Source organism: Paramisgurnus dabryanus, chromosome 13, assembly GCF_030506205.2.
Source record: "Paramisgurnus dabryanus chromosome 13, PD_genome_1.1, whole genome shotgun sequence".
Lineage (NCBI taxonomy): Eukaryota > Metazoa > Chordata > Actinopteri > Cypriniformes > Cobitidae > Paramisgurnus > Paramisgurnus dabryanus.
Genome location: NC_133349.1, coordinates 6,863,765 through 6,891,625, shown reverse-complemented (window position 1 = coordinate 6,891,625; position 27,861 = coordinate 6,863,765). Strand labels below are relative to the sequence as shown.

At 37.8% G+C, this 27,861-nt stretch overlaps 1 protein-coding gene across 1 annotated transcript in view; it reads right to left on the bottom strand.

Annotated features, from left to right (window-relative positions):
- zfpm2a (zinc finger protein, FOG family member 2a) overlaps positions 1-27,861 on the bottom strand; it is a 213,667-nt gene that overhangs the window by 114,841 nt on the left and 70,965 nt on the right. The window contains exon 3 of the mRNA XM_065298721.2: positions 19,351-19,452. Coding sequence (XP_065154793.1) covers positions 19,351-19,452 — 102 coding nt within the window. The remainder of the gene's footprint in view (positions 1-19,350; positions 19,453-27,861) is intronic.

The following is a 27,861-nucleotide window of genomic DNA, read 5'->3' as shown; positions in this document are numbered from 1 at the left end:
TTCTTTTAAGAAAATGGAATATTCCTTTAATGATGTCAATAGAACAGTTTTTGACTAAACTCCGCCCACAGGAATACGTCAGTCGCAGAAGAACGGAAAGAACACAGAAAAGAACGGGGCCTTTAAGAGGGGTTTTGGACCAAAATAAGCTGCATACTGGACTTCAATAGTCTGTCAAAACAAAAGTAACCTGTAATTGAATGTATATTTAGTGCATTCGTAAATTGTAGCATCTGTGAGCATGGTACAGTACTAGGTATCAAACTCACGCCATTGCGATCATATCTTCATTGCAGTTGACCAACAGGAACACTAAAGGAACTGTGAAGATATCAGATCTCCTGGAAGTGAAAGCATCACCCATGAAGTTTATTTCAATACACTATTTTACGATCAATCACCTGCTACATTTATAGATCACCTGTAAAAAATGTGTAAAACAAGTCAGTGAGACGACGCATTAAGGACACATCCGGACCGTGTGTTTATACGCGTGTGTGTGTGTGACAGGGAAAAGTAATCCTATACACAGTCTGCTATTGTGAAATGAGAAGCTGGCCTCATCGGCTGGCAGAGAGCAGATGCACCTCTCTTCCTCTATCCTAATCTGGAAAGGACTTAAAGGCGTCTTATCTCCGGGCTCTCCTGCTTCATTTCATGCTTGATTTACTTTAATTTGTCTGATAGGGCACAAGGATTTGGAAATGGCCCATCTTTCACTGGAAAATGTTCTGATTTTTCTTCGGCATTGTTATGTGGCGGTTTTGACTCCCGTTTCTCTCTCTCCCTCTATTTCTCTCTCTCTCTCTCTCTCTCTCTCTCTCTCTCTCTCTCTCTCTCTCTCTCTCTCTCTCTCTCTCTCTCTCTCTCTCTCTCTCTCTCTCTCTCTCTCTCTCTCTCTGTGTGTCTGTCTGTCTTGCCCGAGAACAGATCTCGCTCTTGTGCAGCATTCTGTTTGAGTGCATTTAGATTCAAGCAAACACAGCAGAAACGAAAGCGTTTGTGTGTGTATGTGTGATTTCGCCGGCTCCGGAGTAGGTCTGTTTGCCTTTTAGATTGGCAGCGAGCGACGCCCGAGGACAGAAGAGCAGCCGAGTGCTTCAAACCACAGAGATCTTGTGTTTAACGTATAGAGGGTGAGACTCGCCCTCGTCTCGCCCACAAGTGTGCGAGTTGATAAAGTCAGAGAGGAAGAGAGCTACCGGCCCACACACGCCTCAACCTCCTCTGCTAAGGCTACAGTCCCTACAGCTCTGGTTTTCGGTTTGAACAGAGACCCTGCTGGTAAACTGCTATCAGCCACTGTGGTCGAGCATTAGGGATGAAAATTCACAGATAAGATCTCTTTTATGAGATCAAGAGAGCAATGAGATTAAATTAAAAGAAAAAGAAAAGCTTTAATAAAGTATTTTGAGTTTTAGATATTTCTCCTGAGGAACCTGCATGTCTTCACCATAGTTTTAAAAGACAATTTCAAACCACGCTTCGATTTGTCAAATCTGAAATCTAAAGTTAATGTTACTGAATATTTAAAGGCGGGGTGCATGATTTTTGAAAAACACTTTGAAAAGGGAGTAGGGCTGAGTACCAAAACACACTTGTAGCCAATCAGCAGTAAGGGGCGTGTCTACTACCCAACATCGTTGCTTGGGTTGCGTAATATGTGGGGCGGGTCTATCAAAAGAAGGTCCAGATTCTATTGGGGTAGGGGCTTGTTTGTTTAGGTAATTTCAAAAGTCAACATTTGCTTTCAGAGATCATGCACCCCTCCTTTAATCATTCAAACGAATATAAACATTTCTGATTAACCTAATCAAAACAAGACATATTTTACGGACAAATCATTCTTTAAATAGTTAAATACTTTTATTATTGTTGTTGTAAATTCTGGAGATTATACAATTCACTTCATCTTAACTCACTTCCACTTCATTCTAAATGGCAAGCTTTCAGAAATTTTTTAATTTTTACTTTGTTATCCTATATATCATTTCATTGCATACTGCCGGAAGAGTGTCATACAAAGCATTTTACAATTAATATAGGTCAAGATAAAATTATCCCAAGCTGTACCCTTTAAAAAGGTCCTAATATTTAGTACATGTACCTACCGATGTACCTTTGAGGTACTAATAATCACTCTTGCAAAGATGCAAAGTGTAATTTTTAAAGGGTACCACCCCAGTGACAGCAAGGGATGTTTTTTTAAGTATGTTAATTGTAAAATGCCTTGTATGACACTCCTCCGGCAATATGCATTGGAATGATACACAGGATAACAAAAGTAAAAAAAAAAATAATCTGAAAAGATTGCAAAAAAAATTATAATAATTTAGAAAAACTATAAAATTAAGATGTAGTGAATTGTATAATCTTCAGAATTTACCATTTATTCTGAGATGAATACATTTTAACAATTGTCTCATATCTATTTTATTTCTCCTAACAACATCTGAGCAATACAACTGCACTTAGAACTTCATTAGACGAACATTTCAAACCTAAAAAAAAGAGCTACCATGACAACACAACTCTTTAATTTTTCTCTCTCAAACACACAGATGCACACATTTACACACACAAGATGCTGTCTAAAGGAGGACAGTTATTGAAATTCCTCTCGCAGGCTGAATATATTTGTGATAAACAGAGCCACATGACTTCAGTCCCTCTGCTTTAATTAACGCCGCTGACTTGTTTGCTAAAATGATAATTAATATACCAATGAACATTGCATAATTGAATAAAGCAACAGACACACATCTGAGTCTTTACACATTATATAATAATATGAATAATAAATATTAATGCTGTTGAAGGCTTGGGCATAACTGGTAAGACTGTGTGTGTGTGTGTGTTACACTGTTTGCAAAAGCCACATAATAGTAATAATTAATAAAAAATATTATGATTCTAACAAAAAAAAAAAAAACAATATGATGCTATTTAAAAATGTAAGTGTTCAGAATTCATAAATACCATTCTGATTTGCATGAACATCTGCTGCTGTTTACAGATTAAGTTCTCGCACTTGGATTCATCTTTTATAATTTGTCAAAATATGCCTTTATGGTTGTTTTGGGAGTTTATATAAATATAAACCAATAAATAAAAACTTTTTCAAATATTTTATCATGCTAACTAAAGCATGTTAATCCAATATTAATATTAATCCAAAAATACATACTTCTGTCTTAAATAATAATATTATGATGACAGTATGAGACAGAGATTGTACAAATTGTCAAATGTTTTACTATAATATCTAACGGTTGCAAAACATCTGCATTTAATAATAACAAAGGCAGAAAGATTATTCTTGTTTTTGTGGATTTGACTTTCAGACTGACTCTAGTGCTAACAAGCATGAACTCATTGATCTTAAACCTCTTAACATCTCAGTGTTCTGATGCAAACACAGTCGCTGATCTAAGACCACAAGCAACAAGTTTAGACTAATCTCATCTTATGTATTTCATCAGCGCTATTATCAGACACTTCCTTATTGTGTAAAACATAAAGACCATGAAGATTATAAATCTATTGGTGTGCTTACATCTAATGTTGTTGAAAAAATGCCATTGTGAGTATAAGATAAAAAAAAATCATCTAAAACATAAAGTTTCTCACTTGGTGTGACATGTACAGTAATCTCTATTTAACTAGACTTAATGGACACAACATCAACTGTTAGTCACATAGATGGTTCAAAATAGTTTAAAGTCATTTCTGACAATTGTTAATTATAAATGTATTGCGGAGACTCGTTTTTCCATGTTTCTGTGTTCAGGATTATTTGGACGCGGCTACAACAGTGCCCCAACACGATTGCGAGCATCCATTTATGTTGCATGGTTTTTGAAAGTTGAGAAAGACGGCAGCTTTTCTGCGAGTAGGCGTGGTTTCAGTACCGACAGTGGACACGCCCCCACCATTAGAGAGCAGAAAATCCTGCCAATTTTTCAAAGATAAAACAATTCAAGATAAATAATTTAATTTATCTGGCATTTTTCGTCATTTAAATTTGGCTGAGTGGTTAATCACACATTTTTCTGTGGTGTGACAAACTGAGAACAAATTTAATATCAGACTTTAAGATGTCACAAAGCTCACATGATACATACTGTAGCTGATGTTAAATGCTGCGTGTTATTAGTTCTGTATTTTACAAGTGAATTTATAGTGAGTTCATGCAGCGATTAGTCATTTTACTGTCATCAGAAACAAGGGTGCATAAAAATCATTTGGCATTAGTGTTGCCATAGAAACACAAAGATGTGAACAGCTCTTATAACAACAGTCATTCTGAAAAGTAGTGCACGCACAGGATGCTGATGTTTCGAAAATCATTTACTTTAACCCCTGCATCAAGTAAGATTAGTGATGTCATCCCTCTCATATGCACTAAAATGTACATTATATACTTAGGCCTGTCACGATAGCTACTTTTCATAAGTCAGTTAATTGCCCCAGAAATAATAGCGATAGTCAATAAAATAGCATAATAATGCAAGTACATCCTTACATTTTTAAGAATATTAAGATGAAAATATGAAATATTAAAATGTAAAAAATGGAATGTAAGAAAAAAAAATAAAAAATATTTAAAGCATAAATATATATTTTAAAATATGCATTTCAATTTTAAACAGCTAATAGTCATTGTTCGGTTTAATTCCCAGCCTCACATGGTTTATTTTGCTTTAGATGAGTGTTACTCTGATTGCATCTGTGAGTATGGGCTAGTGTTGGGCGATATGCCCCATTTTGAGATCGTCTTATCGTCAGTCTGTGAGATCGCCGATACACGATAGTATCAGGGGACGGGGCAGTAGTTTACTCATTTATGTGTTTGTTCATTTTTTACCCATTTATGACAAGTCAATTGATTGGTGGACAAAAAAGAAGCAATGGCAACACTGTCATGACCGAAACCTTAAAACTGATGCCATTTATTCATCTGCGTCATTAAGTCCAGGCGCTCTAAAACGTCCTGCAGGACAGGGAGTGGGAACAACAAACTCGCTGGTTTTAACCCTAGCTCTGCGCATCTAACAACCTCTCTAGTGCAAGGAAATGTCAGATCCGCGAGTATTACAAGCTTATGTGCGAGGAACAGTCCGCAAACCCTTTCATGCGAGGAAAAGGGCAATGAGCAGGTTAATGTGAAACTATGATGATAATATTAGTAACTATCGCCAACTATCGTCATGAAAGCCTGCTATTAGCAATATGTCTAACGATCGTTGATACACGATACTATCATCTATCTGCACAACCCTAGTATGGGCCATTACACACAGTCATGTTTATAATAGCTAAACCTCATATCTAAACCTTAGATGTTATGGTTATGTTTCAAATTACATTTTATTAGTATAGCTGTTTTTATTTCCTCGGTTTTTGAGTAGACATGCTGGCTCGTTTACTTTAATTTCCTCTCCTCACGTCTCATTCATGTCGGAGATGAAGGTTGTAGCTTTAAAACAAATTCCAGTCGGATTTATTCTTTCAAACTGTATGCATTCACCAAAAAAAAAAAAACACAAAATTTCAGCTCGAGATATGCTCTCTTTGCCTGTGTTGGGGAAAGTTACTTTTAAAAGTAATGCATTACAATAGTAAGTTACTTCCCAAAAAAGTAACTAATTGCATTTCTAAGTTACTTCTCATGGAAAGTGATGCTTCCGTTAAAGGAATAGTCTACCCTTTTGCCATATTAAATTATGTTATTACCTCAACTTTTTTTTTATTAACGAATTAATACATATCTATCTTTTTTCAACGCGTGCACTGTACAGCGCGTCGTGAATGTGTAAGCATTTAGCATAGATCCATTCATTCCTATGGTACCAAACAAGGAAGCCACCAAACACTTTAGTGTTTTCCCTATTTAAAGACATGAGGAGTTATACTAGTAAGTATGGTGCCACAAAATAAAACTTTTCTTTGGTACCATAGGAATGAATAGGGCTAGGCTAAATGCTAACACATTCACAACGCGCTGTACAGTGCACGCATTGAAAAAAGATAGACATGTATTAATTCGTCTAGGTTGAGTTTATAACATAGTTTAATATGGCAAAAGGGTAGACTATTCCTTTAATTTTAAGTTACTTTTGCTTTACTTTTTTTGGCTGAGGCCTGATCTCATTCATGCCTTGTACGTGTTTTTATGACTGAGAAGTTTTGCATTCAGAAATTGCATATTATTTCCATCGCAAAAATATCAAGCTCTGGCCTGCCATCTACGTTTCGGACTCAAAACTGTTCCCGCTCAGGCGCGCACGCATATAATGCGTAATTCTAGTGTTGTAGTCAAGACCACCTAAACCGAGACCAAGTCATGACCAAGACAGGCTGAGACAGACCAAGACTTTAAAGGGTCGAGACCGAGTCAAGACCAAGACAGGCCGAGACCAAGTCAAGTCAAGACCAAGACCATTGCAAATCTTTTTGATTTTTGATGTGCACTGCAAATAAATGATTTTCAAGAAAAAATGTTCTTAGTATTTTTGTCTTGTTTTCAGGAAAAATATCTAAAAATTCTTAAATTAAGATGCTTTTTATTGATGAGCTTATTGATGCTTTTTATAGTTTTTAGACCAAAAATATAAAATGTAAGTGACTTTGTGAATAAAACAAGCAAAAAATCTGCCAATGGGGTAAGAAAAAAAATCTTGAACCATTTTCTTAAACAATAAATTTAAGAAAAAAATGCTTACCCCATTGGCAGATTATATTTGCTTGTTTATGCACAATTTGATATTTTTGCTCTAAAAACTAGCCTTATTTTCTTGGGTCGTTTTGCTCATCAAGAAAAAGCATCTTAATTTATGAATATTTAGATATTTTTACTGAAAACAAGACAAAAATACTAAGACTTTTTTCTTGAAAATAATTTTTTGCAGTGTGCCATCAGTTGTGGTCTTAACCGGTCTTGAAATAAAATTCCGAGTCCTCTTTGTCTGAGACCGAGACGAGACCAAGACCTTTAAAAAGTGGTCTTGAGACCGGTCTTGAGAACTACAACACTACGTAATTCTTTGTGACGTTCAGTTTAATTCAGTGTTTTTATCAAATTTATTTAACTGAAAAGTAACTTGCATTACATTTTTCAAAAAGTAACTCAAATATTAATTTGTACGTTTATAAAGTAATGCGTTACTTTGGTCGTTACTTTAGAAAAGTAATATTATTATGTTATGCATGTTACTTGTAATGCGTTACCCCCAACACTGCCTGTCAATGTCCGCGCAAGCCACTCTTCTGAAATAGACAGCTGACAAAAATAACAGAGGCCATCGCGATCGGCTAAAATGCTAATGACATTCATTTTTATGCAAACAAACACACATGATATTCACTTATCGTGCGATAAGTCGATATAGTCATTATCGCGTCAGGCCTATATATACTTTGGCAACCGACACTATCTTTCTATGAAACTTTAAAATGCTTCCACCCTGTCAACATGTTTGCTGCATTTATAAAGCGTGTGTCTCTCAGGCTATATTGTTTGCTTATTGATCGAGTCATCAAAAACTTTATTGTTTGGTACATTTTTCAAAGATATTTAACATTAACAAGATGCGTCACTGCTATTGCTATGAATGGGGAAGATCGCAACGGTTAATATGCCCCCTCTAGTCCCGCCTTCCAGTAAAAACAGCCAATTGTGAACCATTAAAGAATGACATCCACTGGGGGACGGACTTAAAAAGACTTTGAATTTATTCAGTCTTCATTTTATATTTTTACAGAATGTACTTTACATCATGTAGAACGATTTTATATAGTAAATCGCAAAAATGTCACAAATAGGAAAAAATTATAATAAAGAAGTAAAATAATACACACACACACAAACTATTCATAGCACTCGTTAGAATAGCACAAAACCCATGTACATCACCTCGGCTCATTCAGTACCAACTTCTACTGTACCACATTGTCACGACAATCAGATTTTTCACAATACCACTTATCAGCGCGAGACCGGCAGAGAAAGCCTGCAGTAAGATGGCTGAGAGCGGCGAATGACAGACTGAAAATGAGCACCAGTCGGGCATGTCAAAATTTCTTGATTACACGAGAAATAAACAACTCCGACGGAAAGCCGCTGCTCAAACTTGGTGCTTTGCATACATTAAATTCCATCTAAGTCGTCTTAAAACGCTTAGGTATCAGCGCGAGCGGCTCTGACAACCTTCCCTCACTGGTTTGTCTGCGGCGTTATCACACGCAGCTCTCAAATGGATCTCAAGCTTCGGTGACAAAAGCCAGACGAAGCTCTCCTAAAGGATACATCTCTTTATCCATACTCTTCCTCGCTCCTCCACATGTGCAGCCACTGCGGGCCGAGCAAGAGTTTACCAATCTTTGCTTTCCAAGACTCCTCTCTCTCTCTCTCACGTTTCCTCCTCTCCGTGTTAAAAGCTTGAGGGGTTCAATCAATGCTGCTTTGATCTCGGCTGGAACTATAATTATTTAACATTGTTACAAGGATTTCTCTAATCCATTCTACCATTAAATCTCTTTTAGACCCTCATCTTCAGGAGTCTAATCTGCATCTGAGCCCCCCCTCCCCTCGGACGCCGCCTTGACTTAACGGACTTCTGTGAATAATTAGAGAAAAAAAGATACAAATATAGAGACGGAGAAACGGGAAGCTTCAGTAGCCGTGTTGCTTTCTTGTTTCTGTATTTCCTGGGTTTGAACCCACAACCTTTTATACAGAACAGTTGTGTCTAACCTCTCATTTAATGTTACATGGATATACATTTTTTTTTGTGAACTATCTGAAGCACCTTTCGCCTGGTCACTATGTATTTTTCGAATCTGCACAAAACCGCCATCTGTTTGTTTTGGTCTAGAAACAACAGCGATGAAAAAACATGTGCGTGTTAAAAAAACACCCAGTGGCCTTTTGCAAATATTTGTGCCGCCGTGTGATATACTGTAAATAGCACCACGGTAAACTCAAACATTTGTGGCGGCACCTGCCATGCTATCGTGACCATCTGCTCCATAAATTCACTTAGCATGACATATGTGCATTAACTCCGATGCTGTTATGAAGGGGTCCGGTCAAGGGCGCTCAGTGTCGATTCAACGTACAGGTGGGCTAAAGGGAGAACAGAGGATTTTGGGTTTATGTTTCCTGACTGTGGTGGTTGGTCTGACTTTAGGACGTCTTCAGAACCTGCCTGTGTTCTGCACATGGACCGGGTCCAGCTGGCACAAACACACTGATTGGACCGTGTCCTACAGGCCATGCTGAGTTTAGACAGTCGGTCATGTGGAGGTGTGTCACTTGTCAAGGTGATTGGCTCTTGCTGAGGGTTACTCAATGCTTATTGGATGATCTATTTAAAGCTTTTGACTAACATATAGTCGATATAACTTATAAACAAGTTGAAATAATTTAACTTAATTTATTAAGTTAAACAAAAACTTTTTCTTGTCAAATGGTTAGTACCTTGATTCTGATTGATCAATAGTTTCACTTACGATGTAACTATGTTTTCTACAAAAACAAATCTTAAAGTTAGTGCTGGGCAAAGATTAATTGCGATTAATCGCATACAAAATAAAAGTGATTTTTTTAGCATAAGTGCGTGCTGTGTGTAATTATTATGTATATATAAATACACACACATTCATTTATGTATTTAAGAAACATTTACATATTTATTGAAATTTGTATATATTAACAATAAAAATGGATATATAAATAAAAAAATTCTGAAATGTATATCTGTATGTGTGTGTGTTTAAAATACATAATAATTACATACAGTACACACACATACACTCACCTAAAGGATTATTAGGAACACCATACTAATACTGTGTTTGACCCCATTTCACCTTCAGAACTGCCATAATTCTACGTGCCATTGATTCAACAAAGATCTATACGCATTCTTTAGAAATGTTGTCCCATATTGATAGGATAGCATCTTGCAGTTGATGGAGATTTGTGGGATGCACATCCAGGGAAACAAAGCTCCCGTTCCAACATATCCCAAAGATGCTCTATTGGGAGATCTGGTTACTGTGGAGGCCATTTTAGTACAGTGAACTCATTGTTATGTTCAAGAAACCAATTTGAAATGACGAGCTTTGTGACATGGTGCATTATCCTGCTGGAAGTAGCCATCAGAGGATGGGTACATGGTGGTCATAAAGGGATGGACATGGTCAGAAACAATGCTCAGGTAGGCCGTGGCATTTAAACGATGCCCAATTGGCACTAAGGGGCCTAAAGTGTGCCAAGAAAACATCCCCCATACCATTACACCATCACCACCAGCTTGCACAGTGGTAACAAGGCATGATGGATCCATGTTCTCATTCTGTTTACGCCAAATTCGGACTCTACCATCTGAATGTCTCAACAAAAATCGAGACTCATCAGACCAGTCTTTAACTGTCCAATTTTCGTGAGCTTGTGCAAATTGTAGCCTCTTTTTCCTATTTGTAGTGGAGATGAGTGGTACCGGTGGGGTGTTCTGCTGTTGTAGCCAATCCGCCTCAATGCTGTGCGTGTTGTGGCTTCACAAATGCTTTGCTGCATACCTCAGTTGTAACGAGTGGTTATTTCAGTCAAAGTCTGCTTGAATCAGTCGGCCCATTCTCCTCTGACCTCTAGCATCAACAAGGCATTTTTGCACACAGGACTGCCACATACTGGATGTTTTCCCTTTCACACCATTCTTAGTAAACCCTAGAAATGGTTGTGCGTGAGAATCCCAGTAATTGAGCAGATTGCGAAATACTCAGACCGGCCCGTCTGGCACCAACAACCATGCCACGCTTGAAATTGCTTAAATAACATTTTTTCCATTCTGACATTCAGTTTGGAGTTCAGGAGATTGTCTTGACCAGGACCACACCTCTTAATGCATTGAAGCAACTGCCATGTGATTGGTTGATTAGATAATTGCATTAATGAGAAATTGAACAGGTGTTCCTAATAATCCTTTAGGTAAGTGTATATTAGGCAAAATTGCACTTGTATTTTGTATGCGATTAATCTTTGCCCAGCACTACTTAAAATGTTAACTTTGCATCTTAACTTTTGTAAATGGTTAGTTGGATAGTTTTGCAATAAAACAAGAAAAACATCCTCTACTAAAATTTGCAGCGTGGTTGTGATTGCAATACCGCAATGATTTATTTACGACTTAGTTTTAACAAACAGCTTTTAAGTGCACTTTCAAACAAAGATATGGATAATATTCATTTAAATAAAGCAGTACTGTAAATGCTGTTTTACATAATATGACCCCTTTAAGTTACAGCTGAAGTCTTTTAAAGGGCAGACAAAGTGATAAGCAAGGCAGTTCATTAATGCATAAAGCTTCCCTCCTCTTTTGCTCCTCCGCATGAAGTTCCTTTATGTCTTGAGAAGCGTGTCAAGATAGGCATCAAAGACACCCATGATAATTAGCAAAATAGCTGTACAGGCTATTACCACCAATATACAGAAGACTGCAAACGCTCATGACGAGAGTGGCAGATAACAGCAGCACACTTCCTTTAGAAACTTCTCCCTCTCTCAGAGAACATACAGTACACAGTATCTAAACAAGAGAACTCTTACAGGACTCAAGTGCTTAACGTTAATGTATGTGAACTGATAACTTAAAATAGGACAATAGCCATTTTTATATCAAAATCTTTAAATTGGTTACTGAACCTGGGGTGCGTTTCCCAAAAGCATTGTTTATCAACTACTGTCGTAAGTTTCATCGTTACTGACAAAGTTCAACAATTTGATGTTTTCCGAAAACCATAGTTCAACAAACATTCGAAACTGCAAATTTGTGTGGTTTGAAGCATAGTTCCTTGTTATGATAATATGTAGACTTACGTTGATCATGCTTTTAAACAAAATAAGCAAAAAACATGTAGTGCATTGTACATCCATATTCTAAATATATAAAAATCTTATTTGAAGTCTTTAAGTTTGAAAGCAGAATTAAAGTGCTTTTTTGAAAACGCAGTCTACGAGCTTTAAGACCTGGGGGAATCCCTGGGAGAAGTGACGTAAGAGGGAACTTGCACATGTATTAAATATATTGAAATAAAATAATAAAGAACTATATCATGGTAACAAAATCAGTCTTTCGATGCAATGTACGTTATTTACAGCAATAATCTGATGCTAAATCGATTTAAACAGATTAATTAGTACTCCACCTTACACGTGACATCATCAACTATGTTGTTAAACCAACATGGTTCAAACGACGAATGTGCGACAAATGTTTTCGGGAAACGTAGTTCAGCAGCGAGTTATGGCTTTGTTCTGCACCCCTGGTCGAGTGCCTTCAATAAGATAATTTTTAATAAACAAAAAAAAAAATTTTGAGCAAGCACATAAAAATCTATGTTAATCTTAAAGGAAAAGTCTACTCATTTTCAATATTAAACTATGTTATTACCTTAACTAAGAAGAGTTGATACATCCCTCTATCATCTTAGTGCGTGCACGTAAGCGCTGGAGCGCGCTGCGATACTTCGATATAGCATTTAGCTTAGCCCCATTCATTCAATGGTACCACTCAGAGATAAACTAGGGGCGGCAGTGGTCTAGTGGTTCATGTAGGTTGTCTACAAACCGGAAGGTTGGTGGTTCAATCCCCGGCTCCACCGGACCAAGTGTCGAGGTGTCCTTGAGCAAGACACCTAACCCCAGCTGCTCCCGATGAGCTGGCTGGCGCCTTGCATGGCTGACACCGCCGTTGGTGTATGAATGTGTGAGTGAATGGGTGAATGTGAGGCTAATTGTAAAGCGCTTTGGATGGCCATAGGTCTGTTAAAAGCGCTATATAAGTGCAGTCCATTTACCATTTACCATTTACCATAAAGTTAGAAGTGACCAAACACATCAACGTTTTTCCTATTTAAGACGAGTAGTTATACGAGCAAGTATGGTGATACAAAATAAAACATAGCGCTTTTCTAAGCGGATTTAAAAGGGTAACTATATTTTATGGCGGAATAGCACTTTTGGGAGTACTTCGACTCGGCGCAGTAACACTCTCCCTCTCCCATTATGAGAGGGAGAAGGGGAGCGGATTTTTCAGGCGAGTCGAAGTACTCCCAAAAGTGCTGTTCCCCATACAATATAGTTCCTCTTTTAAATAATAAATAAATTTAGGTACATTTAGAACAGATAAAAATGTGAGATTAATTTGCGATTAATCGCGAGTTAACTCATGAAATCATGCAATTAATCATGATTAAATATTTTAATCTTTTGACAGATTAGTATTCAATCGGATCGAATCGGATCACGGGGGAATTCTGAAGAATCGAAAATAATCGAATCGTTGACCTAAGAAATCTGTATCGGATTGAATCGTCATGAAGGCTCCGATTTACACCCCTAGGGTAGTGCTCTTCCGCAACTTATGGAACCCGGAAGTAACGTTTTTGAAGAAACCTACCTATATTTGAGAGGTCATTACAAGAGAACTAAGGAAGGTAGGATGAAACTTTTTTTTTAATGCAGAGGGTCTGTTCTTTCATTTGATATAATATATGTTCATATATTTAAAGAAGAAAATTTTCTGGAAGCCATTAAACTTTTGTGAAAATCATGAAAAATGCTGCCGCTGGCTGGCAACTTTATTTTAAAGTTTTTTTTGCTGGCGGCGAAAGAGTTAAACAGTGAATATAAACTGAACAAAATTATAAAAACAAACCTTTTGTTTTTGCCCCCACGTCTCAAATGAGCACATTTTAGATTGGCCTTTTATTGTGGCCAGCCTAAGGCTCACCTGTGCAACAATCATGCTGTCTAATCAACACCTTAATATACCACACCTGTGAGGTGGATGGATTATCTCGGCAAAGGAGAGATGCTCATTAACAGATTTAGACAGATTCGTGAACTATATTTTAAAGAAATAGGTCTTTTGTGTACATAAAAAAGTTCAGCTAATGAAAAATGGGGGCAAAAACAAAAGTGTGACATTTATAATTTTGTTCAGTGTGTATACTGCCAATCATAAGAATCTTTTAATGGCGAGGACAGGCATTTCTTTATATATTATAAACACTTCCCATTGGTCGGACAAATAAGTAAATGAAGCCAACATTGCTCTCGTGCATCTGGCTGTTGGTAATGCTCAAACAAAATCAGTAGACGGATTTGGGGATGTCACACTAAGAATCGCTTACTTAACAGCAGTTTCTGCAAATCTAAGTACGATAACATTACAGACATCACCTTCAACTTAAGCCGTGCTATAACAAAGGCAACGGAAAGGTTTGATTTAAACATTTAAATAAATAATAAATTAAGAGATAACACACAGTCTATCTCAAGTGAAACAAATTTGCTTTTAATCGCCGTGAACAGGAAGTCATGTCATTTCATATTTGATGGCGTGATTTTGGTCTTTATTCAAATTATAACATGACCATCTGACTTTTCCAGCACAATGGGAGAAATGAAAAGGGGGAAATGGCCTTTCAGAAGAGGACATGATGTGAAAGTAAATGCAGTTCGAACGTGCAGAGATTAATGTCTGTCCACACATCTACAGTACACCCTGAGAGACAGCGATGCTGAGGTCCATGTCGTATGCTGTATTCTGACAAGGTTTGTTTCCTGTTGGGAAACATTGAGGTTTTTCTCATTTGCATTTCATTTTCCCAGAAACCCGCATTCCTGTGGGGTTTTGACAGTAACGTTTCGGTATGGAGTGAATGGGCCATGTAGAATAGATCTTATCTGTGTAATGTAACAAGATTATCAGCGGCATTAGCGACTGTTTGTGCTATCAGATAAAGCGTGGTGGGAGGTAAATATGCAATTCGCTATTGAGATGAATCTTGGAAAGTAGATTTAAAGGGATAATTTAACCTAGCCATATCATCCAAGCAAGAAATTCGGGTAATAATGTCCACGTGGAATCTGTGCCCGCAGAAAAAAACAGCTCTCCACAAACACCAAAGATGGCAGGATCATCTCAAATCTGTTCACCCCAATAACAGTAAGGTTTGTACTCTTGTAAAAATGAATTTCAAGTTAAAAATGTGTTGTAAAAATTATGAAAACAAATCTAATATAAAGCTCCAACATTCAAAACATCTGTGTAGCATTACGGGGCAACCAGAAAGACGCTGCCCCCCGTCAGCACCTCCTCCTATATCTAAAGCAGGAGTTTGAAGTTCAGCATTTTTTTCTTCTAACTGGGCTATGATGCCTCTTTCTTTCTTCGCTTGCCCCCATCGTTGTGTGACTGACCTGCTCAGCCCTGCCGGCTGCCTGATCACAGGAATCGTTTATTACCGTCATTCCAACCTCTCTTATCTTCCGCCGCCAATGCTCATTTCCTTTCCAGATTGAAATGCAAATGTGAAATTTAATGATAAATGCATTATCTGATAGCCACTGATAACTCTGATTCGCTGTCAGTATAAAATACACACCCTAGGGGGCTCCGCAATGACAACTTGCCAAAATCCTCTTTCTTGTAAACGTATGTACCTGCAATAAATTCTGGAGGTCATATGCATTAAAAGGCGAATCATATTTTGTGTATTCTGAGATGCGATGCTACGCCTGAACAGTAATTGCTGCCGTTGCTATCTTGTTGGATGTATTATCCATCACTTTGATGAAGTGACTTAAGAAGTGAGAAAAGAAAGATAAAACATTTTTTTTACTGAGACAGCGAAGGGAGAATCTGCATGGTAAGATGAGATTCTTGGAAAAGAAAAGAGATCCGTTTTTATGTCTGTTCAGTGATTTCCGCTGGACCTTAAAGGGACGGTTCACGCAAAAATGAAACGCTTCTGTCATCCGTATGACTTTTTGGTTCTTGAAAGCAACTGCGTAGTAGATGCCGGTCTTTGCTGTAGTATAAAAGCATGAGGTGAGTAAATGAATGTTTAACTGTTAAGTATAAAAAAGACAAATTTATGTCTTTTTGTGAACAGAATTTAAACCAAATATTTATTTATTAAGAGGTGGGATATGAACCTGTTACCATCACAGACCGAACGGAAATTAATATAACAATTTTGCAATCTAACCCACAATTCAACATAAAAAAAACTAAAATAAAAATGACTGTTCTTCATAATTCAAGAACTCATTAAGCCTCCAGATGAGAGCGGGAGTTTTACCTCCGTCGGGTGGCCTTGTCAAGGATATCTTCAGATGTCCTGGTATTGAGCGTCTGAAATCCCCTGATCCCAGATGGATTCATTTAAAATGTGTCATAATGAGCTGCTTACAAGTGATTACTGGCCGCTGGCTAATGGGCTAAACGGTTAAAAGAGGGTCAGGAATGATCGTATGTTGGATTGGACCTTTAGCACAGAGAGAGACCGTAAACACTGGTATTCTTTTTCTGATTTAGGTCCTTAGAATTTGGTGATGTAAAGGAATAGTCAGTGATCACAGACATTAAAATCAATTGTTGACACGCCAACAGGCCCACTGCTCCAGTTTGGGACCTTAAAGGGATAGTTCGTCCAAAAATGATATTAAACCCATGATTTACTCACCCCCAAGCTGTCCGAGTTGCATATGTCCATCGTTTTTCAGACAAACACATTTTCGGATATTTTAGAAAATGTTTTAGATCTTTCAGTTGATTAAATGTAATGTTACGGTGTCCACGACCTTCAAGTCCAAAAAAGTGCGTCCATCCTTCACAAAATAAATCCAAACGACTCCAGGATGATAAACAAAGGTCTTCTGAGGGTAATCCGCGCGGTGTTGTTGTAGAAATATATATATTTAAAACTTTATAAACTAAAATAAATACCTTCCGGTAGCGCCGCCATCTTAGTCGTGTCTGCATTCAGGATGAGAGCTTACGCACCCTACGGAGGCTACTCTGCTGCTGCTCTGTGCCCCCGCCCTCCGAATTTGTCATACGTCACTAAGAAAAGTGCGTACACTACGCTAATACTCTCTCCTGAATACAGAGGAGTCTAAGATGGCGGTGCTACCGGAAGGTATTTATTTTCGTTAATAAAGTTTTAAATATGGATATTTCTACAACAACACCGCACGGATTACCCTCAGAAGACCTTTGTTTATCATCCTGGAGCCGTTTGGATTTATTTTGTGAAGGATGAACGCACTTTTTTTGGACTTGAAGGTCGTGGACCCCGTAACATTATATTTAAGAACCAAAACGATCAGAAGCCCCACTGGGTCTCATTCACTAATAATTGCGTACGTTTTTCGTATTTATACGCACACTTGAACTTCTCACAAAAACTTTCCACCTAATTCACAACACGTGCATACGCACATGAGTTTGTTTTTACACTTGTTCTTAATTTTGAGTGTTCTACAGGAGCGGCCGCGTACACAAGTTGGTAATTTGCATAAAAAACGACAAAACACAAACCAGCTCCATATAAGGGTCTTCTGCAGCGCTGGTACATGGAAAATTTTAGAGCAGTTTGTCATAGAAGCAAAAGAGCTCGAAAAGAAATCCATGATCATATTTATTTTCAGTGAAGTCCTGCTTTTGCACTTTTTATTTGGGAGGTTTTGCTGTTGTTGGAGTGTGTCCATCGGAGTAACATTAAAGAAGTATTGGATGCGTTAACAAATATAACAATTAATTAATAAGACAGAGACGCGCAACTGTATCTAAAATAAAACAGACAGAAGATCAAGTGACTGACGTTAGGACTTCTCATTACATTCACATGACGTTTACATTAGGCATTAAGCAGACGCTTTCATATAGAGATTTAAAAAGTGAGGAATGAAAGCGTGCCGATTTGTCATCATGTACATCTTCTTTATATATGTAGAAAAAATAAGTAGGCTAAAATAATGTATAATATAGTATATGTAAGGGATAATGTAGAGGCAGCCTGTAGTTATCGGGAAATAAGCCCCGACAGTGTGATTAGGACCTGACGCGAAGCGGAGGGTCTTGTATCACACTGAAGGGGCTTATTTCCCGATAACTACCAGCTGCCTCTACATTATCCCGCTTATTACACGGCTACTTGCCACATAAGAAAAAAAAACTGGACATGAATTTGAAACATTTTATTGGCATATTTGTTTTAAAATAAAAATGTTATCCTTCCGCGAAACTTTGCACAGATGCATAAAATGATCGTAATACCTTATTAAGATCCTCTGCTTCATACTTGTCTGTCTCCATTTTTTTCTCTTTTAGCCAGTCTTTGAGAAGTTTTAATGCCCATTCTGTATTTTTTTGTGTGTTGGCTTCGTAGCTGTCATGCTCTATTTTGTCAAGTTCAGTCTCAGTAAGCTCTCTGTGTCTTGTCGTTGTTTGTTCTTCCATCCACTGTTTAAATGTTTTGTTTTCTTCATGTTAAAATTAATGTCAAAATATTCCATTCTCAATGGTGGTTGTCCAGTGTTTGTCACAAGATGGCGCCAAACCGTAATCTTTATTGGCGCGGAGCGATTTTAATCGTACAAGTAGTAACGGCTATGCGTTATTACTTTGGAGCGGTTATTATTTGAAAAGAATGAACCTGCAAATGTCTCAACTGACCAATCAGAATCAAGCATTCCAGAGAGACGTGTAATAAATAATAATAATATAAATCATGTATAATAATATATAATACAGAAAATATTAGAATATAAAATATAATCATGTACATTTTATATATCAACATTATTATACACATTATATTTATAGCCTAGTTTTTGATTATAGCGTGTGTGATTATTGTGTATTTCTTGAATCTTTACGTACATTTAGAAGAAATTTTGATACAAAAGTTTTTGTTGAATCATGATTTGTTCGTGTAAACATCTGTACGCACATCTCACGCACAATTTTTTGCATACGCATGCTTAGTCTGTGAACTGTGTAGTACTGAATTGTGGAGTTTCAATACATTTCTGTATTCAGGATAATGGGGGCGGGGCTAAAACGATGGCTCGATGATGCACTGGGACCCCAAGCATGGCCCTGCCCCTAACACAATCACGAGCATCCATTCAGGTTGTAGTGGTATTTGAAAGCATGACAAAGCCAGCTTACCGCGAGTAGGCATGGTTCGGGCACCGAAAGAGGACACACCCCCAGTGTTTGAGAGGAGAAAATCCTGCTTTATCTTCCAAGATTTTGATAACTTATTTTACTGTATTTGCATTTTTTATCATTCAAATTTATCTGGCCAGTTAATACATGTTTCTGTGGTGTAATATCGCTTTACGCAGACTTTAAAATAATGCAGAATACCGTGAGGAAGTCTATGTTTAATAGAGGACAAAATGAAAGCAACATACGGCAGTTCAATGTCATCAGGCACCAATATTTAAAAGGTCAATGCGAAGCGAAGATCAAAACATGCACTTACGTGGACCATCCCATTCCTCCGGCTCCAGAGGTGGTGGCCTGCCCCTTTCGCTCTCCACCTCCATCTCCGTGTCTCCCATTTCTCTGCTGCCATTCTCTTCCCCTAAAAGACAAAAAGATTGTCAATGAAAAACACATTTGGCAGATTATTATATCCAAAGTGACTTACAGTACATCCTGGCATTACATTTTTTATGTGTATTCCCTGGGTTCGAACCCCAATATTTGAGCTATAGGAATACAGTTTTTACATTAAAGGATGTGCATAGGCTTATCCTCCTGTAACAACCCTACAGTACAACAATGAACATACAATAATATTTGCAATCCATTCTGCATCGCTGACATTCACAGGAATCTCTCACAAACATATTTCTATGAATTCCACTCCACAAACGGTACAGACAGTGAGCATTTGCGGGTCTCCTTCGACAATTTTCCCATACGACAGCATTTTTATTTTTACCCCAGTCACACTCTGTGTATGGTCGTTTTAGAGCAGTGTCTCTCCGACCCCCAAACGGACCGGAACGGCCTTCACCATGGTCCACAGACACACACTAGTCCATTCGGATGGGTTAATCTAAAGATCAAATTCTCCAGCCACGGTACGTTTAAGCCAGTTAAGACGTGGTTCACTTCAAAGTCAGCCAGTAAACATGGCCAAAAGGATCGCAGCTTCCTGCTTGCCTCTGCACACCCGGGCGAGAGGCGAGGGCTAAAGTGCCCTACTTACCGCACACGAGGTCATTCTGACCTATTTTACCGCATACGAGAGTCTGCGAGGGATCAGCTTTTAGATTCACTCCGTCCTCTCGCTAAACTGCCTCACTGTTTGTATTGTCAGGCCCGAGAAGCTCCTTAGCATACTCACTGTGCATTACCATAAGGATAACAAAAGCCAATATCAACAGTTCCTTTCCAGTGTAGCGAGTTTGGAAAGGCGGTGAGATAACATTAAAGGCTCTACCTTGATCTCCGGCGAACATGTTAAGCCCTGTAACGAAACGTATTGGAACTGTTTAATTACCGCTCAGGAAATGAAGCTACAAGATGATTCGTTAATTAAGCGGTGATTAAGGATTTTCTGCCTTCTATCTAGCGCCGGTTGCAATGCATTTTAAACACAATCGCTAAGGCAACCTCGCAGGGAGTGAGTGTCACAGTCACTTGATGAAGTTTCTTTCAGGAACATGGAGCGAAGTCGATTTTGTTTTTTACGCAAACAAAACTATGCTATGCTATCATACATTTTCTTCATCTTTGACTTCACTGTGTTTTTATTGCTCACACATGCACTTGCCTGTGTAATATCTACTGTACACTGCCTCTCAACTTTATAAGATACTTCATTTTGGCTGAAACTTACATTTGTGCATTTGGCAGATGCTTTCATCCGAAGCTTCTTACAGTGCATTACAAGGTTTACATCAGTATGTGTGTTCCCTAGAAATTTAACCCATGCATGTCCATTTGTGACCCCAGACCACAAAACCAGTCATAAGTAGCACGGGTATATTTGTAGCAATAGCCAACAAAACATTGTATGGGTCAAAATTATAGATTTTTTACGCCAAAAATCATTAGAAAAATAAATACAGATCATGCTCCATGAAGATGTTTTGTAAATGTCCTACTGTAAATATAAAAAAATGTATTTAATTTTAGTAATACGTGCGATTTTTTTTAACCTTTTTTGGATTTGATTTTTTTATTAGTTTTTTTTTTTTTTGGAAAGCTTATTTATTCAGCTTTCGGGAGATGTATAAAATAGGGATGCACCGATACTGATACTGGTATCGGGTATCGGCCTCGATACCACATTTTCTAAAGTACTCGTTAAAAGTCCCCCGATACCAGGGATCGATACCACGGTCTGAGAAATGTCTATGTTTGAGCGGTGTGTAAGGGGTTAATGCCTCTTGTGTTGTCCAAAGACGCAGAGTTTACAACAAACTGGAAAACTAGTCCCTTGTTTTTTTGTTATATTATATGACTAAAGCTGTTACCTGTAAATTTATTCATGTTTTTTATTAAGTACTCGGTATCGGTATCGGCAAGTACTGAAATGCAAGTACTCGTACTCATATTCCAAAAAAGTGGTATCGGTGCATCCCTAGTATAAAACTTAATTTAAAAAAAATAATAATACCATTATGACTGTTTTTGTAGTCTAGGGTCACATTTGAGCTAGAGACAGGAACACCAAAAATTTAAGGCAGCATTGCATGCATTGGATAAGAGAATCCCAGAATGCACCATGATGATCATTTGAGGATTAATACAATTATTGATTACAAAAATACACAAATATAAAACCTCAACACTGGGTTGAAAATAACCCAGCATTTTTAATCAGTAGTCGGGGCACAACCTAACGCTTTTTGGTCTTGGCTCAATCATGAAAACAATATTTGAGTTTGATGAATTATATTTTTACACAAGCAACACACACATCTCTGCTACAAATGACCATTTAAAGTTTGTTTCTAGTACTTACCATTCCTGGACAATTACACCAAACGTGACAGAAGTGCAAACGTTACAACTTACCCCATAGGTGGGGTTAATTGTAACAGGCAGGGGGTTAGTTGTAACACATGCTAAAAATTAAGTTTGCAGGCAAATATTTCAATACTATTTTGTCTATATACTTGAAGTGGATATTGTTTATATATCTGTCTTTAATAAACAGGTATTTACAATATTCATCCCTCATTAACCATAGTTCAATTATAAATAGATACAAATGTTTAAATATGTAAAGCAGCACAATTATGACAAAAGAACCCAAAACATTTTTATATGTGACCCAGTTTGTAAAAACCATACTAAAGTCTCAAAATCAAATTCTAAGATAATGAAAATCAAAGTCTGATTTTAGCCATTCATTTCATCATGATTTCAATCTTTGACGTGACCTTATTCAATCAATATTAAAGATATGAACAAAAATAAATTTGACACACGATTTTGATAAGACAGGCACATTTATTTTGTTGGCAGCCAGCAATCATTCATGTGTAGCCTATTTAAAACAACGGCAAGAATTACGCTAACGTTAGCGGTTTTTATATCGTTAGTGCTGAGGGGTTAGTTGTAACACAGCGTTACAACTAACCCCGCTGATTGACATAACTCTATGGAAAAACATTATCCATTTCCAATAATTTGCGAGAGATCGTCTTTTGGCAGCGTGAAAACAATACGAGAGAAACAAATCGCTCAACCCTGTGCAACAATGTAAACGATCGGTGTTACAACAAACCCCGCATTAGTTTTTGCCCAGCGCACCCCTATACTGTAAATGCTTTATATTTTCTGATCATAAGTGTGTCAAATCATTAAACATCATTGACAGCTCGCTAGGATTCAAAGCAGAGCCATGATGCACTATAAGGAATGACATTAAACACATATTTATCCTAAAGCTTTGGAGCGTGTCCAGTGATTTGGGACAAACAGACAGAATGGAGCCCGTCTTCACACTGCTATTTGAACTGACTCCTAAAATAGAAACAATCAGTAATCAATTCAGATCCCAAGACGATGCCATTTTGTGAGTGTGTGTCTGTCCACGTATATGTCAGACATTAGAGTTAGTGAGATGACGAATCCAGCCAATCAGATTGCAGATCCTCTGTTCGGTTTAATGGCAGTGACATGCATGCGGGTCAATAAGCTTATAGGCGATTTACACAAACAGCTCCCGCAGCAAGGTAGACACAAAGTCATATTGGCTTTTCTCTTCCTCTCAGCATTGTTCTACCAAGAAAGCCCTTGAAAATGTCAATCTGGTGAGGGTGATTTTAAGGAGATCTGAGCTGTCTAATCCCAATTTAGTGAAAGAGAACGAGAGAGAGATACAAAGATCAAACAGAAATAGCGGAAACAGAAATTGTCGAGATTATGATGGATAATGGATTACAACATGGTGGCAAAAAGAGCACAGTGGATATATGTTCATTAAGACGTATTATTATTATTCATTTTATTTTTTGTAGTACAACAAGAAACTGAATGAATCATTTGCATTTTCCAAAAGTGCATTTGGAAAGTCGATTAAATGTTTGCAACTAGTCACGATCCAATCAATTCATTATAGATGAATTACTTTACGTTCTGCTTCACATGTACTTGTTTTCTGCACAATGACAATAAAGTTAAAATATATTTTTTCATTGAACATCCACAAAAATGTGTTAAAAACAGCCTTCAATGTTGACTTAAAATACCATGGTACATTAATATTAAAGTATTGTGGTATTAACATCTGACACGATTGATGTACCTTACCACCAGCACTTTTGCAAGGTACGTTTGTTTATCACGAATCAACGTAAAAAAAAAGTGTGTTGCCAAAATTATTTTTGGGAGTGTTAAATTTATTAATTTTATACAGATTTTTTTTTTTTAAATGTCCCCTACCTGTCACTGGGGCGGTACTCTTTGCACTTAAAGGACCCTATTTTAATAATCTAAGCACATGGCCTAATAGGCATGTCCGAATCCACTTTCTCCCATTTAACGATGGGAATAATGGTTTGTGCGCCAGGCACACAGTCTAAAAGGGTTGTTCCTATTCTTGTAATGAGTAATAGGTGTGTTTTGGCCGTTACGTGCAATAAACCAATGAAAGTCTCATCTCTCATCCCCTTTAAAACCTAGTTGCGCTCGCGCCATGCTGATTTCCTATTTAGATGGTGGAATTTGTAAACTGAAAAACTAGTGTAGGAGGAAGACCCCCAGTTTAAGATTGATGTAAAAAATTGCGTTGTTTTCATTTGTGTTGAAATTTTATTTTTTGTATTAAAACCTTTAAAAGTCTTTTCTTTCAGTCATGGATCATAATCGGTCCTCATTTATATCCAAGAGACTCAATAATAATCTTTTACATTTTTATATTTAAAAATGTTTGTGTGCTGCTGTGCATCCATTTGTGTGATAAGCAAACACGCGTGGTTGTCCCGTTTATAGGCGCATATTACTAACACACTCATTAAATAACAAAAACAACATTGCGCCATTGAATTTAGACTTTAGACCAGGTTTTATTTGGTAAATGGCGTAGTCCATCTTAGTTGCCTAAATATAGCAACGCGCCAAACAATGCGCCTGAACACACTTCGTTTTCAGACCAGAACGCCCATGGGCACAGAATTGGGTGCCAATGCATGTGCTATTTAAACAAAATGGCACTAAACATGAAAATGATAATTGCGCTTGGTTCAAACTAGCAAAAGACACTTGCGTCATGCTTTGCGCTGGGTGTGTGAAGGGCGTTTCACACGGTACGTGGCAACAGCAAGTGTTTAGTTCTTTTTCAATAGGAGACGTGCAGAAAGCGGCAAAACAGTGGTGGTTACAGAGGTGAAGCCTTGCTCGTGCACCCAAAATCCTGTCTCTTCTTTGGACATGGCACTTCATGACAGGCGCCGTTGAAATATTTGCACTAAATGCTGCAAAAAACCCTTTCAATACAAGAGAAAAGCTAAAGCCGCGCAACGTTTTTGCCGCTTGCCGTGTACCGCGTGAAACGGCAATGATATGGCCCAGTGAGTTCATATTAGTACCTCAGAGGTATTGGTACCAAAAGTATACACAAAAAAAATAGTGGATTATTTTCAAACCAGCACTGGGTCAAAAAAGGTCAAACCCAGCCATTGGGTTAAATTTAAAGGCGAAAACTTTTAAACGTAAACCCAGCATTTTGGGTATAAACAACCCAGCATTTTTAGGTTAAAATTCCGACCTACAGCGCATTTTTCAGAGGGCACATATCTGTACCTATTTGGTAGATACAATATAGGAGCGTTTTAAAGGGTATTGCCCCCAGTAACAGCTTGGGATGATATTTTACCCTTGTTTTTTTCTGACAGTGAACCATTTTTATGCCTGTTTATTTGGTGTGAATTATGCAGTGTTATTGAACGTTACTTTACAAAAGCAGGAAAATGGCTCTAGCTATTACATGACCAAAATTGCTTTGTTGGATTGTTTTCTAATAATGGGAACTTTTGAATTATGTATCCTGTGTGTTTTGAAGATAACAAGCTCATTTTGTTATGCTTGGTGATGGGTGGCCACTTAGCCAAGCAATATTTCCCCTCCATTTAAAGCAATGGTAATTGAGAACTTGTAAAGCAAATTGTTAAATATTTTAACGTAAAACCAAAGACACCTGTATAGCGAATACTTAAACTGCTTTTGACATTACATAAAAGTCCACGGTTTCACTTTCAATCTGCATTGGCACGTAGCATTTAGAAGCCAAAAAAAATATTCAAATGGCTCCAATACAGGCGACAAAAAAAAGGAAAATAACCCAACAGAATCCCACCCAGCACCCCGGTGGAGTGTGTGATTAGCAGAAGGCCACAACACTATCTCTTTAAAGGCCCATAAATTCCCCATCATTACAGGAACTGGCTGTGCTCTCTTCTGGCTGTCGCCGGCCTGTGTTATCTCTCCCCGCGATGCCGTCTGGAGTATGTAGATCTGGCCTGGCTAGATTGTCATACTTAACAAACATTAATGAATCATTTCCTGCACAGAGTCAAACGGGGCTAAAGGGATGTGTCTTTCATCTTATCGTACCGCAGACGAGCGCTTTCACATATTGTCCCGCGTTAGCATCAGCGGTGGGAGAAATATTTCGAAAAGATCTTCTGTTGCAAAAGATTCCGATTAGCGAGGAAACCGCACAAAGATTGGCGTAATTAATTCTATCGCTTTCTGTTTATTGGCTTGCGTCGCAAGGCCGCCTGGATTCAACAGATTTATAAGTGGCACCTTGCTACGGGCAAAAATGTCTGATAATTATTCAAGCTGTGGCGATAGAATTGGTTCAGAATTTAATCTCAATGCTGCTATTTAGATCAATTCATATTGAACATGTTAATGCTGCAGAAGATGATACAATATATTGTTGTTACAAGTGTGATACTAACAATATCTTACTACTTACAGTAAAATTCTCTCCATTGTGCTTTTAATGCAACAAGTTATTAGCCTGGTATAACCAGACTCTCGTACATTCATTTCATTTGTACAGAGAGTCTGGCCACGCTCCATAGCAAAGCGTTACTTCCGTTAAGGAGGGTCCATTGTTGAAGTTTAAAACTATTGGATCTGCCCAGAGTCACTCAGGATCTGCCAAAGCCAATCGCTAACATGTGGTCGTGACGTATATCATGCACCGAAACCGTCCGGAAACAAGAAGTCAGAATAATCAGACAAACAAAAGTTAGCAAACCTGGTTCTTGCTCCGGCTTTAACTTCTGTATATTCGGCAGTTTTGCAACAACGGACCGAATAGCTTTTCTCACGTCTTTCTCCGCTGCCATTACTGAACTACAACTCAAACTGACGCACGACCTCAACGTCATCGTTCTTAGCCACCCCCATCTGTTCGCTGATTGGTCCTGCAGATTTTTGCAGGAGAAAACGAAACTCTATAGAGAAATCCCAGACGTACTGCTGAAGCGAAATGAAAAATAAGCGGAAGCACGTAGGAGGGCGGAGCCAGGCTAACAAGTTATTACTCAGACATAAACACATGCAACTGGTAAAATCGATCCACACTTACGAAAATTAACCATGTTTTTGGTAGTAATCATGGAAACTTTTTTGGAGTATTGATTGCCATTGGCAAAACCATAGTTTTACTACAGTACCCATGATTTATGTAGAAAACAGTAACACACGCGTGCGCACAAACGCATGCACAAACACACACACACAGTCGGGCATATATGGTTTATGATGACAATTTCATAAACGCAATGGTTTTTATACTGTACAAACTAGGGATGTCCCGATCAGGTTTTTTTGCCCTCGAGTCCGAGTCCAAGTCATTTGATTTTGAGTATCTGCCGATACCGAGTCCCGATCCGATACTTCTATAATACATAAAAAAAAAGAATAAAGAAGAGCGAAAAAACAGAACCAGTCCAGGATGTTCCTTATGTCATGCCGCACACATTGCTGTTTCTGTGTAGAGTCAAAAGAGTCTAACTCTGTGCCAGCGCATAACTACAGATGTGTTAAAAAATAATGAATATATACTATATATGTTCAGGGGTTAAATTGGGGTTTGTTTTGTGGGGAGGCTCTGTTTGGAGGGAGGGTTCGAGGGGTAACATGTTTAATCCTGATGACAGCAAAGCCACTGGGTGTGTTTCAATGACATTTTGTATCTCTGATAGGATTTTATAAGTTTCAGTTTTAAAGCTGTGCCACATGTTGACCCAAACTTTAAAACCTGAACTTTAAATTATGCAAATCTATGAGTCTGACACCCTATATGCATTTGGTGCACATGTCATTATGCACAATTGATCAAACTTTGAATGAAGTTATAAGACTTAACCTCCTTGACTCATTCTAGGCATAAGATAGACTACCCAAAAAGACTCAATTAACAAGAAAAACAACATACTGATTCAGCAATATGTCTTATAAATTAGCCATAGATTCCATAAGCTGGTCAGCAGTTAGTTATAAAATACCT